This window comes from Bos taurus, chromosome 13 (assembly GCF_002263795.3).
Source record: "Bos taurus isolate L1 Dominette 01449 registration number 42190680 breed Hereford chromosome 13, ARS-UCD2.0, whole genome shotgun sequence".
NCBI lineage: Eukaryota > Metazoa > Chordata > Mammalia > Artiodactyla > Bovidae > Bos > Bos taurus.
The window spans coordinates 74,073,222-74,092,522 of NC_037340.1; the positions used below are offsets into that span (position 1 = coordinate 74,073,222).

A 19,301-nucleotide genomic window follows, 5' to 3' on the forward strand; every position below is an offset into this window, starting at 1 on the left:
AAACATCTCCTGTCTGCCCCAGGTGCATTCCATCATTTGAAGATGTGGCCTTATTACCATGGAATTGAAGATTCTCATTATTCAGATGGAGATACTGAGGAACAGAAGCAGAGATATGACCTGGGGTCCCAGTGGGCTGGCACCACTTATCTTCATCTAGTATACAGCGACTGTTTGTTCCTGTCTTTCAGTTTCTCTAAAGAGGCCTTCAGGGACCAGGGAGCTTTCTAATTAATGACCACACTTCCATGAGCAAGGAGAGGGGGAGCTGGAGCGAGAACTGGCCCATTACGAGGCTTGTGGATCTGGGGGACCTGTAATTAGGACCATAGTGAGGAAGACCAGGAGAGGAGGACATTGAGAGAGAAAGATAGACTGATGAGAAATGAGAAGGGAGAAAAGAGGAGTTATTTGAGGGGAGAGTCTCAGCTACTCCCTGGTCTCAGATGCAGAGATTGACTCAGAAAGAGGGGCAGGGCTGGAGTGCCTCCTGAATGCGAATCCTTGTTTTACCATCAGCAGGCTGTGTGTCCTGAGCAAGTGGCTTTACTTACGAGCCTCTGCTTTCTGCTTGACAAAGGGCGAGATTCCCAGATGTTGTAGGATTGACATGAGGCTAAATGAAATCATACACGTGGAATGTCTCAGAGAGAGTATACCCTTGACACATAGTGGCTTGTTTTGTGAGTAACCCACTGCTGTTGGTATTGAGAGCTCCCGCCATTCTTAATGCTGTTCTATGTTTGTAACTGCAAGTAATAAACAAGAGTGAGTGAAGGGATGGTGGGTGTAGTATGTGTGCACTCTAATTTACAGCTTGCAGTGCAGCAGAGTGCATGTGCACAGCCTCTAAGTCAGATCGCTGGGTCCAAATCCTCTCTCTACAAGCTATGATATAAGCTAATTGCTTTATTTCTTTATATCTCAGGTCCCTCCTCAGTAACACAAGGATATGTCAACAATTTCTCCCCCTTTCTTTAAAGATGTTTTAGGATTAGATGAACTACATATTTCATGTGTCTAGGATAATGCTAGTTACATTAAAGAATCGAAGTTTTGCCTGGAGAAATTACTCATTACTGTTTTTATTACTACTAGAAAGGACTTTGCCTTCTCGGGAGAAGGAATATATGGCTGTTATATCCATTGCTTCCATGGCAACCACGTGGGTGCACAGCACGTGTCTCATGTGATTCCTGAAGACTTGGGGTTCTGAGAGGTTTAAATCCTCAGGGAAAAAGGTAAGAAAATGCAGAGCTGGTACCCAAACTGAGGTCCTATGGTCCCATCGACAGAGAGGAAGAGAGCAGGAAGAACTAGGTGGATACAGTGTTCTTCTGAGGTTGCCTGATGTCCACTCAGGGAGACCGCTCTCCTGTTGGTGAAACCAGGTGAGGGATGACTGCTGGACATGCTGTGGAGATAGATTCAGCTCCCTGTTTCCCCTTAGCCACCCCATTACTCATTTTTTGATGTATAAACAGGGTTATTGCCCAAGACAACAGCACCTTCACCAGCTAAGTCCCTTTCTGGACCAATGTCTGGTAAAGTGCAAGTGTCCATCCACCAGAGAAGCTGTGGCAATGGTTGTAGGAAGGTGACCTGTGTCACAGTTGTCATCTGAGGTGGGGGGGGTCAGGACATTGAGGTCCAGATGAGACGACACCTGCAGCTGGCTGAAATGGAGGACGTGGTTACCACACTGCTGGTCACTTATCTGTCCTCTGATCTGTCCTCATCCACCTACTTATCATTCATCACATGCCAGGTGCTGCTGTAGGGGCTGGGATGCTCCCTGACTGTCCATATAGGACAAACTCCATCTCTCTGATCACAATCTGTGTTTACACGAGACCCACAGGCATCAAGTGAGAAGTGCTCTTTACTGGGCTTTTGAGCCCTGCAGACAGAAGCAGGAGGCATGGTTAGGTAGGGAGATTACGCAATAAACAGGACTGACCCAACTCCTCCCCTTGCCCACTCCCCTCCTCATCACCTGATCCCACCCCTCAGCCAGGATATTAAAGCTCAGTGCATCCCCAGCATCCTCAGGAGCCCTCCTGCAAGGCCACCAAGATGAGACGCCTCTGTCTCTCCTCAGCCCTTCTCTTCCTTCTGGTTATCCTGGTGGACAGCACCCCGCTGAATATACACCATATCCAGGATGAAGGTAGGTCCAGCCTCACCTCTCTTCTACAGCTTCTGGGAAAATGATAGAAGTCCATAGAAGGGCAGGTGTGGAGTGGTATTTCCAACCATCTCTGGATTTCTCCTGTCATGGTCAGGGTACTGTCTGTTTTTTCTTTGGTTTTGGCAGCACTGGGCTTCCTCCCTATGGAAGGATATTCTCTAGTTCCGCAGTCTACTCTCGGGTTGTGGTGTGTGGGCTTCTCGTTGAAGTGGCTTTTTTGCTGCAGAGCAAGGGCTCTAGGAATTGGGCTCATAAGTTGCAGTTCACCTTCTTAGTTCCTGCAAGGCATGTGGAATCCTCCCAACCTGGGACAGAACCCATGTCCCCTCCCTTAGCATGTGCATTCTTATCTACTGGACCATCAGGGAAGACTTAAGTTGCAAAGGTTTAACTCCACTGATATCTTGACTCTCATGAAGATATATATTACAATTTATACATATATAACTCTACCAGACCAGGGTCCCCGTTTTGGAGACTCTCTATTCCTATTCCTGTCATGTCCCTGAACCTCACTATAGTGTAGTAATAAAAGTAAGTAAAGTGAAAGTTGCTCAGTCACATCCAACTATTTGCAACTCTATGAACTGTATAGTCCATGGAATTCTCCAGGCTGGAATCCTGGGATGGGGATCCCTTTGCCTTCTCCAGGGGATCTTCTCAACACATATAGAAATCATGTCTCCTGCATTGCAGGCGGTTTCTTTAACAGCTGAGCCACCAGGAAAGCCCTGCATTGTAATAAAAAGATTCAAATTTGTACCATCTCTTAGTTAATGGCCTAGGTCTCCTAAAACTGTTAGGGTTTCCTACCATTAGATGTTATGAGATGAGTCAGAAGAGGCAACTCAAGGGAACCTCAAGATGTGGTTGGTGTCCAAGAAATCACAAGCATGCATTTACTGTTTACAATTTTCAACAACTGCCATTCCAGCACCTCTGAGGAGAAGGGAGGAAACTGAGAGTGAGATCAATCACAGTGGCTGATATTCCAGCCAACATGCCTGCTTAGTGAACCCTAGGGAGAGATACATAAGAACTGGGCTCAGAGAGCTTGTGGGTTGGTGAATACAGGAAGCTGATGTGAAGCTGTGCTCACTAGGGCACAGAGGCTGGGCACACCTCCCTCCTTCTTTGCCTGCACATCTCTTCCATTTTTCTGCCTCGAGTTCTATTTTGGGAATGCAAGCAATGGTTTTCCGAAGTTCAGCCACCGGTTCTATTGAGTTGTTGAATTTGAAGATGGGGTCATGGACCTGCAAGCCTCCCATTTTAATTATTTGGTCACAAGCATGATTGACATGGGGTCTCATGGCTGGCACCTGAACTGAATATTCTTGAGCCCTCAACCTACAGAATCTGCAATAGCCCCATTGATTCCCATCAGATGTAAATGGACTTGTTGGACACCTAGTGGATGTTTGGGGAATTGGTTGCTGTTGGTAGAGACACCACATATTTGGTGCCAGGGAAAAACGCAGAATCACTCACCCCTGTGATTTGGGGCTCAGGTGATGCTCCAAAAAGGGAGAGCAATGAAAGTACACATTGCAACCAGAAATTGACCTCAGTTATCTGTATTTCCAGAGTTCCTGGGAGAATCAGGGAGTGTATCAAATGGGTTATAACATGCTAGTATCTTGTCCCTGCCACCCACATGCCATGTCCTGGAACAAGTCATCTGCAATTTTCTCATCAGAACAGGGGATACATGTTACATGGGTTTTGGAACAGATTACCATTCATATGTATGAGGAAATAAATCACATTTCATGCTGAATTCCTACATTGTACACCAATATATGTTAATCTAAAAAAATTTGAAAAAATTTCCTTTACTACTTATTTTGTGCAAGAAAGAATATTTATGTGTCAAATAGTGAGTGTTCACCTATCATGAAAGATAATCAGAAAGACCTGGAATAAATGTGTTGCAGGGAATGTAAGAAACAGGCCTGTGTAGGTTGAGCACTGGGACCAAAGCTAAGACATTATTAGGAAAGTGTCCAGGCCCATCCCATGTTCCCTTCTGAGTATTGTTTATTATCCATATTTGTCCCTCCCTTGTCCAGTGTTGACTTCTATTTTATTTGCATATTTGATCCTTACTTGGTTCATGTCCCAGACTTCCTGAAACTGTTGGAATTTACTGTCTTTCATAGGTGTGGAGACAAGCCATAGAAGGGGACCCGAGAAGCGTTCAGTAATAGATGTGGTTACAAGCATCATCGACGGTGTGGCTACAGGTGTGAACTTTCTGCAACTCTGGGGAGAGGAGAGAACACTGAGATTGAGAACAGGCACCACTGGCCAATGATTCGATCAAAATGCCTGTTTGGTGAAACCTCAATAAGAATCCATAAATATGCATTTGAAGGAGCATTTGGGGTGGTAACACACGATGTGATGTGAGGGTCCTATGTTTTCTAGGGCGTGGAGGCTCCCCAAACCTCCACTTCCACTTTGCCCTGCACATCTCACTCATTTTGCTGTGCCTAAGTTTATCCTTTATGATAGCGTGACATCCCTATGTGAGTGGTCTTCCTGAGTATGGCCATCAGATTTACTGAGTTATTGAACATGGAGTGGGGTAGTGGAACTTCCCAGTTTTAGACACTTTGTCAAATCAGGAGTGACTCGGGATAACATGGCTGGCATCTGAACTGAGGACAGTTCTGAGCCCTCCACTAGCACAATCTATACTAACTCCCTGGATTTGCTGTCAGAATTAAGTGGCCTTGTTGGACACCCAGTGGGTGATTGGAGGAACTGCATGTTGTTTCTAGAGACACCACAGATTTGGTGTCGGAAACCCAGACTCATTCTCCCTGTGCTTTGGGAGCTCAGGTGAGTCCTGCGGACAGGGGAGTAATGAAGGTAGGACACTGAACCCAGAGGCTCTCAGCATTTATCCATATGTTCAGAGGCAGAAGAGGATAGTACATCAAGTGTTGTGACAGGGAAGTATCTTGTTCAGACCCTATCAACCTCATGACGTCTCATCAGGTCATTTATAGTCCTCATCTGAACAGCAGATAAGCGGTAAATGACTTCTTTGAACATCTACCAGTCATAAAACTAAACAGCTTTTCACATTTCATGACCACGTTTGGTCATTTTCCACCAGACAATATTCATGAAAAGATTTCTCTACCTGCTCCCTTGGGCTTGTGTGACAAAGGCTGGCACAATATTAAAATTCTCCTGGCCTTTTCCTTTGTCCATTTTTGCCTATAATTTTATTTTCCATATTTGAAACTTTTACTGGTTAATGGTTCAATATTTCTGAAAATTTGACCTCTTTTCTTTCATAGGTACCAAGATTGTCAAAAATGGAGCTGGATTACTAACAGGATTGGCTGAAATAATCACTAAAGCAATTAAAGGTTTGAACTTTCTGCACCTATGGGGAGAGGAGGGCACTCACTGAGACTGAGATCAGTACCACTGGCTGACGATTCAATACTTATGCCTGTTGAGTGAAACCTCAGCACAAATCCATAACTATTGGCTGAGAGAGCTTAGGAAGGGGGAGCAAATGGTCCTGAGGTGAGGGTGCTCTGCTCAGGAGGGCATAGATGCTCTGCCTAACTCCACTCCTCCCGTGCCCTAAAGATCTCCTCCATTTCACCGTTTCTGAGTTTTTTTCTGGACATTAATTTGAGAACAGTGATTAAGAGTTTTCCTGAGATTGGTCGCTTATTCCATTGAGTGTTTGAGCATGGAGGTGGAGCGAGGGAAATTTCGAGTATCAGTCACTTGGTCAGAAGCATGATAACTCAAGAACACATGGCTGGCCTCTGAAGTCAGGGCATCCTTGATACCTCAATGTGTGGCATTGGCCCTGACTCCACAGATACGGTATCAGATATCAATGGACAGTGAGAGCCTGTTGGGTGTTGGGAATTGGATGGTTGGGGGGAAAACCACGTATTTGGCATTAGGACAAAACCCAGACTCACGCTCTCCTTTGATTTGTGGTCTCAAGTGAGGCTTGGGGAGACGTGAGTAGTGAAAGTAAGCGCGTGGACCTGGAAACTGTCACCAGTACTCTGTATTGTTGAGTTCCTAGCCAATCAATAGTGCATCAAATGGGTTGTGACATGAGAATACTGTATCCTGACCAGTCCACCCACATGCTCGTGTCCCGGCACAAGTCATCTGCAGTTTCCTCATCTGAGCAGGGGGAGCATGTACATGAGTTCTTAGAACAGATGATGAGTTATGAACAGAAAGACTTTACTCACGTCTCATGACCAGATTTGTCCATTTTCTACCACAAAGTGTTGATCTGAAAAAAATTCTCTACCTGCATGCTTTGGCCAAGTAAAAATATTTCTTTATCAAATAATGTTTATTCCTGTATTATTGAGAGTAATCCAAAGATATCGAACCACAGAGGAGGACAGCTGCCTGGAAAGCAAGAAACACAGTCCCTGTGGGGTAGCCTGTGGGAGCAAGGCTGATACAATATAACAAAAGTCTCCAGGCCCTTTCCCTTGTTGTCTTTTGACTGTCATTTTCTTATCCATGTTTGATCCTTTTCCTGTTTCATGGTCCAGGCCTCTTGAAACTCTTGAAATTTACTCTCTTTCATAGGTCAGGTGATGATTTCCAGAATACAGTTTGATAACCATACACAAGAGGAATTGCCAACACTCAACATTGAATACTCAACACTCAGTGAGGAAAATAAAGGTTTGTAGCTTCTGCATCTCAGGGAAGAGGGGAGGGCTCAGAGGTTCTGATCAATGACCAATGATTCAATCAATAAGCTTATTTCTTGAAACCTCAACAGTGCATAAATATTTCATGGTGAATTTTGTGCATGTTCCGCTAAGATGTGTTAATCTAAATAATTTTTTAACTATTTACTTTAGGCAGAAAAAATATTTAGGTGTCAAGTAATGAGTATTATTCTTTCATGAAAACTAATTAGAAAAACCTGGGATGAATGTTCTAGAGGGAATGTAAGAAAGAGCCCTGTGGAGGATGACTCCTGATACCAAAACTGAGAGATTATTAGGAAAGTTTCCAGGCCCTTTCCCATGTCCCCTTTTGACTATTGTTTATTATCCATATTTGTTCCCTCCCTTGCCTAGTGTTGACTACTATTTTATTTGGCATATTTGATCCTTACTTGGTTCATGTCCCAGACTTCCTGAAACTGTTGGAATTTCCTGTCTCTCATAGGTGTGGAGACAAGCCATAGAAAGGGACCTGAGAAGCGTTCAGTAATAGATGTGGTTACAAGTATCATCGACGGTGTGGCTACAGGTGTGAACTTTCTGCAACTCTGGGGAGAGAAGAGGGCACTAGATTGAGAACAGGCACCACTGGCCAATGATTCAATCAAAATGCCTGTTTGGTGAAACCCCAATAAGAATCCATTAATATGGGCACTCAGGGAGTGTTTGGGGTGGTAGTACACGGCGGTGATGTGAGGGTCCTGTGTTCTCCAGGGCATGGAGCCTCCCCACACCTCAACTTGCACTTTGCCTTGCACTACTCTCTCATCTCTCTGTGCCTAGATTCATCCTTCATGAAAACATGACATCCCTATGTGAGTGGTCTCTTCCTGAGTATGGTCATCAGATTACTGAGTTATTGAACATGGAGTGGGGTAATGGAACTTCCCAGTTTTAGACACATGTCAAATCAGGAGTGACTCGGGATAACATGGCTAGCATCTGAATTGAGGACTGTTCTGAGCCCTCAACTTACACAATCTATACTAACTCCCTGCTGTCAGAATTAAATTGCTCTTTGGGCACCCAGTGGTGTTTGGAGGAATTGCATGTTGTTTCAAGAGAGACCGCTGATCTGGTGTCAGGGAAGCCCAGACTCACTCTCCCTGTGCTTTGGGAGCTCAGGTGAGTCCTGCGGACAGGGGAGTAATGAAAGTAGAGCCTCTCAGCATTTATCGATATGTTCAGAGTTCCTGGCAGAAAAGGATAGTATATCCAGTGGGTTTGACAGGGAAGTATCTTGTTCGGACCATATCACCCTCTTGCTTGTGACTTAAGGCTAGTCATCTGTAGTCCTCGTCTGAACAGTAAAGAAGTGCTAAATAAGTTCTTTGAACATTTACCAGTCATAAAACTAAACAGCTTATTCTCATTTCATGGCAAAGTTTGGTCATTTTCCACCAGGAGAGATTCATGAGAAGTTTTTTCTACCTGCTTCCTTGGGCTCCTGGGACGAAGGCTGGTACAATATTAGCAAATCTCCAAGCCTTTTCCTTTGTCCACATTTGCCTATGATTTTATTTTCCATATTTGAAACTTATCCTGGTTCATGGTTCAATATTGCTGAAATTTTTGAAATCTTTTCTTTCATAGGTACCAAGATTGTCACAAAGGGAGCCAGTATACTAACAGGATTGGCTGAAATAATCAATAAAGCAATTAGAGGTTTGAACTTTCTGCACCTATGGGGAGAGGGGAGGGCACTGAGACTGAGATCAGTACCACTGGCTGACGATTCAGTACTTATGGCTGTTGAGTGAAACCTCAGCACAAATCCATAAATGTTGGCTCAGAGAGTTTGTTGGCGGGGGGGTGGTAAATGGTCTTGAGGTGAGGGTGTTCTGCTCAGGAGGGCATGGCCGCTCCACCTATCTTCACTCCTCCTGTGCCCTAAAATTCTCCTCCATTTCACTGTTTCTGATTTTATCCTGTACCTTAATGTAAGGACAGTGAGTAAGAGGTTTCCTTAGTTTGGTCACTGGTTCAACTGAGTTTTTGAGCATGGTATTGGGGTCATAGAAAGTGCCACTTTCAGTCACTTGGCAAAACATGATAATGTGAGTCCACATGGCTGGCATCTGAAGTCAGAACAGTCTTCATAACTCAACCTGTGGCATCGGCACTAACTCCACAGATATAGTATCAGATGTTAACTGACAGTCATCTGCCCCTCGACTGTTGGGAATTGGATAGTTGGTGGAAAATCCACGTATTTTTTTTCAGAAAAAAACCCAGGCTCACCCTCCTCTGTGATTTGAGGCCTCACGTGAGGCCTGGGGAGAGGTGAGTAGAGAAAGTGAGACCCTGGTCTGGAAACTGTCACCAGTTTTCAGTATTTTCGAGTTCCGAGCCAATCAGTAGTGTATCGGGTGGGTTGTGACATGGCAGTATCTAGTCCTGACCAGTCCACACACAGGCCTGTATCCTGGGCAAGTCATCTGCAGGTTCCTCATCAGAACAGGGGAAACATATTCCATGAGTTCTTTGAATAGATGAAGAGTTATGAATGGAAAGTCTTTGTTAATGAATCATGGCCAGATTTGTCCATTTTCCACCACAAAGTGTTGATCTGAAAAAAATTTCTCTATGTACCTACTTGCTTTGGCCAAGTTAAAATGTTTCTTTATCATATAATGTTTATTCCTGTATTACTAAAATAATAAAAAGAGGTTGAATCATGCAGCAGCGCACAGCAGTGAAACAAGAAAAACAGCCCTTGTGGGATAGCCTGTGGGAGCAAGGCTGATACAGTATAACCAAAGTCTCCAGGCCCTTTCTCTTGTTGTCTTTTGACTGTCATTTTCTTATCCATGCTTGATCCTTTTCCTGTTTCATGGACCAGGTCTCCTGAAACTCTTGAAATTTACTCTCTTTCATAGGTCAGGTGATGATTTCCAGAATACAATTCAATAACCATACACTAGAGGAATTCCCAAAACTCAATATTGAATACTCAACACTCAGTGAGGATAATACAGGTTTGTAGATTCTGCATTCGGGAAAGAGGGAATGACACTGAGATTGTGATCAATGACCAATGCTTCAATCAATAAGCCTAATTCTTGAAACCTCAACAGTGCATAAATTTTTCATGGTGAATTTTGTCCATATTCCCCCAAGATGTATAAATCTAAAAACATGTCTTTAATCTCTTACTTTGGGTAAGAAAGAATATTTAGATGTCAAATAATGAGGATTCTTTTTTCATGAAAAATAATTAGAAAATTTGGGTTGAATATTTTGCAAGGGATGTAAGAACGAGCCCTGTCTAGGATGACTCCTGATACCAAAGCTGAGACATTATTAGAAAAGTTTCCAGGCCCTTTCCCATGTCCCCTTTTGACTATTGTTTATTATCCATATTGTCCCTTTTCTTGTCCAGTGTTGACTACTATTTTATTTGCATATTAGATCCTTACTTGGTTCATGTCCCAGGCTTCCTGAATCTGTTGGAATTTCCTGTCTCTCATAGGTGTGGAGACAAGCCATAGAAGGGGACCTGAGAAGCGTTCAGTAATAGATGTGGTTACAAGTATCATCGACGGTGTGGCTACAGGTGTGAACTTTCTGCAACTCTGGGGAGAGGAGAGGGCACTAGATTGAGAAAAAGAACCACCAGTCTATGATTCAATCACAGTGCCTATTTAAAGAAACCTCTATAAGAATCCATGAGTGTGGGCATTCAGAGTGTTGGAGTGGTAACACACGGTGGTGATGTGAGGATCCTGTGCTCTCTAGGGCATGGAGGCTCCTCACACCTCAACTTCCACTTTGCCCTGAACTTCTCACTCGTTTCGCTGTGCCAGGATGTATTCTTTTTGATAATGCGACACTCCAATTCGAGTGGTCTTCCTAAGTATGGTCATCAGATTTACTGAGTTACTGAACAGGGAGTGGGGTAGTGGAACTTCCCAGTTTTAGACACTTTATCAAATCAGGGGTGACTCGGGATAACATGGCTGGCATCTGAGCTGAGGACAGTTCTGAGCCCTCAACTTACACAATCTATACTAACTCCATGGATTTGCTGTCAGAATTAAATTGCCTTGTTGGACACCCAGTGGGTGTTTGGAGGAATTGCATGTTGTTTCTAGAGACACCACAGACTTGGTGTCAGGGAAGCCCAGACTCACTCTCCCTGTGCTTTGGAAGCTTAGATAAATCCTGGGGAGTAATGAAAGTTACTCACTAATCCTGGGGGAGTAATGAAAGTAGGACACTGCACCCAGAAGCTCTCAGCATTTATTGATATGTTCAGAGTTCCTGACAGACGAGGATAGTATATCAATTGGGTTTTGGCAGGGAAATATCTTGTTTGGACCCTATCACCCTCATGGCATGTGTCCTCAGTCAAGTCATCTATAGTCCTCATCTGAACAGTAGATCAGGCTAAGTGAGTCTTTTGAAATTTAGCAGCCATAAAACTAAACAGATTTTTTTTCATTTCATGGCAAAGTTTGGTCATTTTCCACCAGAAGAGATTCATGAAAAGATTTCACTACCTGCTTCCTTGGGGTTGTGTGACAAAGGCTGGTACAATATTAGCAAATCTCCAAGCCTTTTCATTTGTCCACTTCTGCCTATGATTTTATTTTCCATATTTGAAACTTGTCTTGGTTCATGGTCCAATATTGCTGAAAATTTTGAAATCTTTTCTTTCATAGGTACCAAGATTGTCAAAAAGGGAGCCAGTATACTAACAGGATTGGCTGAAATAATCAATAAAGCAATTAGAGGTTTGAACTTTCTGCACCTATGGGGAGAGGGGAGGGCGCTAAGACTGAGATCAGTACCACTGGCTGATGATTCAATACTTATGGCTGTTGAGTGAAACCTCAGCACAAATCCATAAATATTGGATCAAAGAGCTTATGAGGGCAAAGCAAATGGTCCTGAGGTGAGGGTGTTCTGCTCAGGAAGGCATGGATGCTCCACCTACCTCCACTTCTCCCATACCCTAAAGATCTCCATTTCACTGTTTCTGATCTTATGCTGTACCTTAATGTGAGGACAGTGAATAACAGGTTTCCTGAGTTTGGTCCCTGGTTCAGACTTTTTGAGCATGGTGTTGGGGCCATGGAAATTTCAAGTTTCAGCCTCTTGGTCAGAAACATGATAACACGAGTCCACATGGCTGGCATCTGAAGTCAGAGCAGTCTTGATAACTCAACCTGTGGCATTGGCACTAACTCCACAGATATGGTATCAGATGTTAACTGACAGTGGTCTGCCCCTTGGCTGTTGGACACTGGATGGTTGGTGGAAAATCCACGTATTTGGTGTCAGGAAAAACCCAGGCTCACCCTCCCTGTGATTTGAGGCCTCACGTGAGGCCTGGGGAGAGGTGAGTAGAGAAAGTGAGACCCAGGACCTGGAAACTCTCACTAATTTTCTGTATTTTCGAGTTCCAAGCCAATCAATAGTATATCAAATGGGTTGTGACATAGAAGTATCTATTCCTGACCAGGACTCACAGGCCTGTATCCTGGGCAAGTCATCTGCAGGTTCCTCATCAGAACAGGGGAAACATGTTCCATGAGTTCTTCGAATAGATGAAGAGTCGTGAATTGAAAGACTTTATTCACATGTCACAACCAGATTTGTCCATTTTTCACCACAAAGTGTTGATCTGAAAAAATTTCTCTACATACCTACTTGCTTTGGCCAAGTTAAAATATTACTTTATCATATAATGTTTATTCCTGTATTACTAAAATAATAAAAAGAGGTTGAATCATGCAGCAGCACACAGCAGTGAAACAAGAAAAACAGCCCTTGTGGGATAGCCTGTGGGAGCAAGGCTGATACAATATAACCAAAGTCTCCAGGCCCTTTCCCTTGTTGTCTTTTGACTGTCATTTTCTTATCCATGTTTGATCCTTTTCCTGTTTCATGGACCAGGCCTCCTGAATCTCTTGAAATTTATTCTCTTTCATAGGTCAGGTGATGATTTCCAGAATACAATTTGATAACCATACACTAGAGGAATTCCCAAAACTCAATATTGAATACTCAACACTCAGTGAGGATAATACAGGTTTGTAGATTCTGCACCTCAGGAAAGAGGGAAGGACACTGAAATTCTGATTAATGACCAGCGATTCAATCAATGAGCCTATTTCTTGAGACCTCAACGGTGCATAAATATTTCATTGTGAATTTTGTGCATGTTCTGCCAAGATGTGTTAATCTAAAAGCATGTCTTTAACCTTTTACTTTGGGCAAGAAAGAATATTTAGATATCAAATAATGAGAATTCCTCTTTCATGAAAAATAATTAGAAAAACGTGGGTTGATGTTCTGCCAGGAATGTAGCAAAGAGCCCTTATAGAATGACTCTTGATTCCAAAGCTGAGACATTATTAGGAAAGTTTTCATGTCCTTGCCCATGTCCCTTTTTGACTGTCGTTTTATTATCCATAATTGTTCCTTTCCTTCTCCAGTTTTGACTACTATTTTATTTGCATATTTGATCCTTACTTGGTTCTCGTCCCAGGCTTCCTGAAACTGTTGGAATTTACTTTTGTTCATAGGTGTGGAGACAAGCCGTAGAAGGGGACCTGAGAAGCGTTCAGTCATAGATGTGGTTACAAGTATCATCGACGGTGTGGCTACAGGTGTGAACTTTCTGCAACTCTGGGGAGAGGAGAGGGTACTGATTTGAGAACAGGCACCACTGCCCTATGAATTCAATCAAAATGCCTATTTAAAGAAACCTCTATAAGAATCCATTAATATGGATATTCAGAGAGCGTTTGGGGTGGTAACACATGGTGGTGATGTGAAGATGTGATGAGGTGATGTGTTCTCTAGGACATGGAGGCTCCCCACACCTCCACTTCCACTTTGCCCTGCACCTCTCACTCATTTTGCTGTGCCTAGATTTATCCTTTATGATAGCGTGACATCCATATGGAGTGGTCATCTTCAGTATGGTCATCAGATTTACTGAGTTATTGAACATGGAGTGGGGTGATGGAACTTCCCAATTTTAGACACTTTGTCAAATCAGGAGTGACTCAGGATAACATGGCTGGCATCTGAAATGAGGACTGTTCTGAGCCCTCAATTTACACACTCTATACTAACTCCCTGGATTTGCTGTCAGAGTTAAATGGCCCTGTTGGACACCCAGTGGGTATTTGGAGGATTTGCATGTTGTTTCTGCTGCTGCTGCTAAGTCTCTTTCATTGTGTCAGACTCTGTGCGACCCCATAGAGGGCAGCCCACCAGGCTCCTCTGTCCCTGGGATTCTCCAGGCAAGAATACTGGAGTGGGTTACCATTTCCTTCTGCAACTGGCATGTTGTTTCTAGAGACCACAGATTTGGTGTCAGGGAAAGCCAGACTCAGTCTCCCTGTGCTTTGGGAGCTCAGGTGAGTCCTGGGGACAGGGGAGTAATGAAAGTAGGACACTGCACCCAGAGGCTCTCAGCATTTATCCATATGTTCAGAGTTCCTGCCTGAATAGGATAATGTATCAAGTGGGTTTTGAGAAAGAAGTGTCTTGTTTGGACCGTATCACCCTCATGCCATGAGTCCTCAGGCAGTCATCTATAGTCCTCATCTGAACAGTCAGTTCAGTTCAGTCGCTCAGTCATGTCCGGCTCTTTGCGGCCCCATGAATTGCAGCACCCCAGGCCTCCCTGTCCATCACCAACTCCCGGAGTTCACTCAAACTCACGTCCACTGAGTCCGTGATCCCATCCAGCCATCCCATCCTCTGTCATCCCCTTTTCCTCCTGCCCCCAATCTCTCCAGTAGATCAGTGGTAAATGAGTTCTTTGAAAATTTAGCAATCAAAAAACTAAACAGCTTATTCTCATTTCATGGCCAAGTTTGGTCATTTTCCACCAGGGTAGATTCATGAAAAGATCTCTCTACCTGCTTCCTTGGGCTCCTGGACCAAGGCTGGTACAAATTAGCAAAATTTCCAAGCCTTTTCCTTTGTCCACTTTTGCCTATGATTTTATTTTCCATGTTTGAAACTTGTCCTAATTCATAGTCCAATATTACTGAAAAATTTGAAATCTTTTCTTATAGGTACCAAGATTGTCAAAAAGGGAACCAGTATACTAACTGGATTGGCTGAAATAATCAATAAAGCAATTAAAGGTTAGAACTTTCTGCACCTCTGGGGAGAGGGAGGGCACTGAGACTGAGATCAGTCACCACTGGCTGACAATTCAATACTTATGCCTATTGAGTGAAACTTCAGTAAAAATCTATAAATAGTGAGGGGAGAGCAAATGGTCCTGAGGGGAGGGTGTTTTGCTCAGGAGGGCATGGAAGCCCCACTCACCTCCACTCCTCCCATGCCCTAAAGATCTCCTCCATTTCACTGTTCCTGATTTTATCCTCTACCTTAAAGTGAGGACAGTGAGTAAGAGGTTTCCTGAGTTTGGTCGATGGTTCAATTGAGTTTTTGGGCATGGAGTTGGGGTCATGGAAAGTTCAACTTTCAGTCTCTTGATCAGAGCATGATAAGGTGAGCCCACATGGCTGCATCTGAAGTCAGGACAGTCTTGGTACCTCAACCTGTGGCATTGGCACTAACTCCACAGATATGGTATCAGAAGTCAATTGACAGTGGTCTATCCCTTGGCTGCTGGTTTCCATGGTTGGTGGAAAAACCATGTATTTGGTGTCAGGAAAATCCCAGACCCACCCTCTCCTGTGATTTGAGGGCTCATGCAAGGCTTGGGGAGAGGTGAATAGAGAAAATAAGACCCTGGACCTGGAAAATCTCACCAGTTCTCTGTATTTTCGAGTTCCTAGCCAATCAGTAGTGTATCACATGGGTTGGGACATGGCTGTGTCTTGTCCTGACTAGGCCACCCGCATGCTTGTATGCTGGGGCACGTCATCTGCACTTTCCTCATCTGAACAGGGGAAACATTCCATGAGTTCTTCAAATAGGTGACGAGTTATGAATGGAAAGACTGTTCACTTGTCATTGCCAGATTTGTCCATTTTCCACCATAATGTGTGACTCTGAAATAATTTCTCTACCTACCTACTTGCTTTGGCCAAGTAAAAATATTTCTTTATCAAATAATGTTTATTCCTGTGTTATTAAAGTTAATCAAAAGACGTTGAACCACGGAAGAGGGCAACTGCAGGGAAACCAGAAACAAAGCCCTTGTGTGGTAGGATGTGGGATGAGGGTGAGACAATATTACAAAAGTCTCCAGGCCCTTTATCTTATTGTCTTTTGACTGTTTCTATCTTGTCCATGTTTGATCCATTTCTTGTTTCATGAAGCAGGCCTCCTGAAACTCTTAATACGTACTCTCTTTCATAGGTCAGGTGATGATTTCTGGAATACAATTCAATAACCATACACTAGAGGAATACCAAACACTCAAGATTGAATACTCAGCACTCAACGAGGAGAATAAAGGTTTGTAGTTTCTGCACCTCTGGGAAGAGTGAAGGACACAGAGATTCAGATCAATCACCAGTGACAAATGATTCAATAAATATGCCCATTTCTTGGAACCTCAACAGTGAATAAGTACATAGGTTCAGAGTTTTCTGGGTGGTGAATACGATTGTGAGGGTGCAGTTCTCACAAAGAAATGGAGGCTCGGCACACCTCCACGCCCCCTTTGCCCTACATGTCTCCTCCATTTCACTGTTTGTGAATGCTTCATGTATATTATCTGAGAACAACAAGTAAGTGTTTTCCTCAGTTTGGTCATAAGTAACTGTCAGTTATTGAACATGGAGGTGAGTTCATGGACTTCCCCATTTTATCCATTGGGTCACAAGCCAAAGTAAGTAGGGACCACGTGTCCGGCACTAAACTGGGGACATGAGTGCTTAACCTGTGGAGTCTGCACTAATTGCTTGAATTTCAAATCAGACGTCATTTCAATAGGGACGCCCAGTGGGTGTTGGGGAATTTGTTGATGGTAGAGCCTGGTGGGCTGTGGTCTCTGGGGTCACACAGAGTCGGACACAACTGAAGCAACTTAGCAGCAGCAGCAGCAGCAGAGACATCACAGATTTGTGTTAGGAGAAACCCAGGCTCGCTCTGGCCTGTGGCTGGGGGCTTATGTTACCTTGGGTACAAGGAAGTAATGAGCATAGGACTGACTCCAGATACTCTTACAAGTGCGCTGTATTTTCCGAATTCCTGGTAGAATTAGGTATTGTATTAGATGGGTTGTGACATCAGCAATTTGTCCTGAATCTACCACCTGCATGCTCTGTTCCTGGGGAAAGTTATCTGCAGTTTCCTCATCTGAAGAGGGGAAATATGGATTCTTTGAACAGGTTAACAATCATGAATATAAAGAATTTATGCCCTGCTGCCTTAGTGTCTACAGCATTGGAGAGTATAGTTTCCTGAGAAAGGATTGAACCTATGACTCCAGTATTGGAAGCCAGATTCTTAACCACTGGACGACCTTGGAAGTCTCACAGATGATTTAAGACTATTCAAATGCATTATATCAAATTTCCTTAGAAGACTGCATGAGGAGATATACGTTTGTATATGATTATTACATCATGTCACCGCTAGCAACATTCATGATTCTGTCCCAGAAAGGAGGTTTTCAAATAGTCTTTTCAATCTGGCATTCCTCCACAACCTTAACATTCTCAATGGCAAACAAACTAGGGGTTCTAGCTGTTGTCTTTGTATGGAGCTTGATGACCATCCTGATAACGAGCCATTGCCCCTCTCATTCCAGCAGCTTCTAAGCCTGCCCTCTGCCTGGAGCCTAAAGTAACAGGTGGCTGCAATGCCGTGATGACCAGGTACTTCTACAATGCCCAGACCGGCCTCTGTGAGCAGTTTGTGTATGATGGCTGTGAAGGAAATGGAAACAACTTCGAAAAGTTAGAGGACTGCATGAAGACCTGCTCTCAAGAGGCAGGGTCCCTGTGGTAAGACAGGGGCCAAGGCACAGGAGGAGGGGAAGGGCTGGGGAAGGGGCGGAGCTCAGGGGGCCACACACCATTCACCCTGCACAGTGTCTTCCTCCTTGCTGCTGCCAGGAGGAGAGGCTGCAGTGTCCTGTGAAACCACACTGAGCGAGTTCTCCAGGGAGAGGATGGCAGAAGGTCAACCACTGATGCCTCTTTGTGGTCATCTGAGCCTGATCACATGCTCCTCTTTCTCAGTTGGGGACACTGATTCAGCCACCCTTCAGGGCAGGTCTGCAGTGCTTCTGGGTGCCCTACATAGTCTTGGAAAATTCACTTCCTTCTTGTTCATGATTCAGGAATGTGGTTCCATATTTATTTGAAAATATGGGATCTATTAAGTTGACCATTGTCTAGGTCTGGGGCTACACTGATGGCCCTCAACAAGTTCCTTTCTTTTTGCAGAGGACATGCAAAGAGTGGATTCAGGAACTCTGAAGTCCAAGGAGCGCCCCTGCAGGACTGGGCTGTGGCTGCGTCTGAACCTCTTCAGCCTCTTCACAGTCCTTCTCTCCCCAACCATCCTTAGCAGAGCCTGCCTTTTCCTTTCCTCCATTGGTCAACGTGTCTAATTCTGTCTCATCCAGCTGGTTCTCAGCACCATGAGAGCACGTCTTCCCTTTACCCCTAGCACTTCACCCAGTTCCTGACACCAATGAGACAGTTTATAGTTATTTGAAGAAAGTAGGAAGGAATGTAGAAGCACATCCCTCATGACCAGAGTAACTGCAGAGCCTGCGGTGTAACACAGGATTTTTGTTTTCACCCCAGTCCTCAAGGCATCTTCACCTTCATCCCAGTCCCCACCATCACCGTTCTCCTTGTGGGTGGCTAAGGTGGAATTTCCAGCATCCAGTTCTCCACATCAGTAATGAGAGAAGAGTTTGGTTTAAAAAAGCCCCTTTTCCACACAACGATGTTGCAATTTTCATTTCTGTAGCTTCAAACACTATGGTTTATATTTCAATAAATGTATATTTAAAATTAAATTGACTGGAGTCTGTTGTTTATAATTACAAACCTTAACAAATAGTGTCCATGGAAATGGTGGTCCTCCTAACTGTTCTGCAGACAGTGGGCACCTCCCATTCCCCTTTCCAGAGACTGTGCCCTATTGGGTATAGGAAGCAAACCCATTATACCATCATCAACTCCTTAATATCATCACAAGCTACAGAGAACCCTGAGAGATATTCACATCAACTTGACAACTTTTCCTTGTTACTTTTAATCTCAAACTGGGGAGCAAATTGTCCTCCTGACTCTCAGAAGGAGAATGGGTATGAGACTCAGTTGTCCACTTATCTAAGATATCTGATTCCCTGAGGTCACGTGTAGGGAGGAGGGTTCATACTTCAGGTAAAGAAAGGTCAACTACTGTTTAGTATCCCTGGCTCTGTGTTAGCATTTTGCCTACGTTTTTCC

The 19,301-nt window shown here is 44.0% G+C and overlaps 1 protein-coding gene across 2 annotated transcripts; it reads left to right on the plus strand.

Moving 5' to 3' along the window:
• Positions 1-2,074: 2,074 nt before the first annotated feature.
• Positions 2,075-18,862, plus strand: TKDP1 (trophoblast Kunitz domain protein 1). Of its 2 annotated transcripts, NM_205776.1 has the most exon segments (12): positions 2,075-2,170; positions 4,354-4,437; positions 5,506-5,577; positions 6,791-6,889; positions 7,385-7,468; positions 8,533-8,604; positions 9,819-9,917; positions 13,473-13,556; positions 14,982-15,053; positions 16,243-16,341; positions 17,642-17,837; positions 18,282-18,862. In NM_205776.1, coding segments are annotated over 12 exon segments (1,056 nt in total). In that variant the 5' UTR covers positions 2,075-2,076; the 3' UTR covers positions 18,283-18,862.
• The last annotated feature ends 439 nt before the right edge of the window (positions 18,863-19,301 follow it).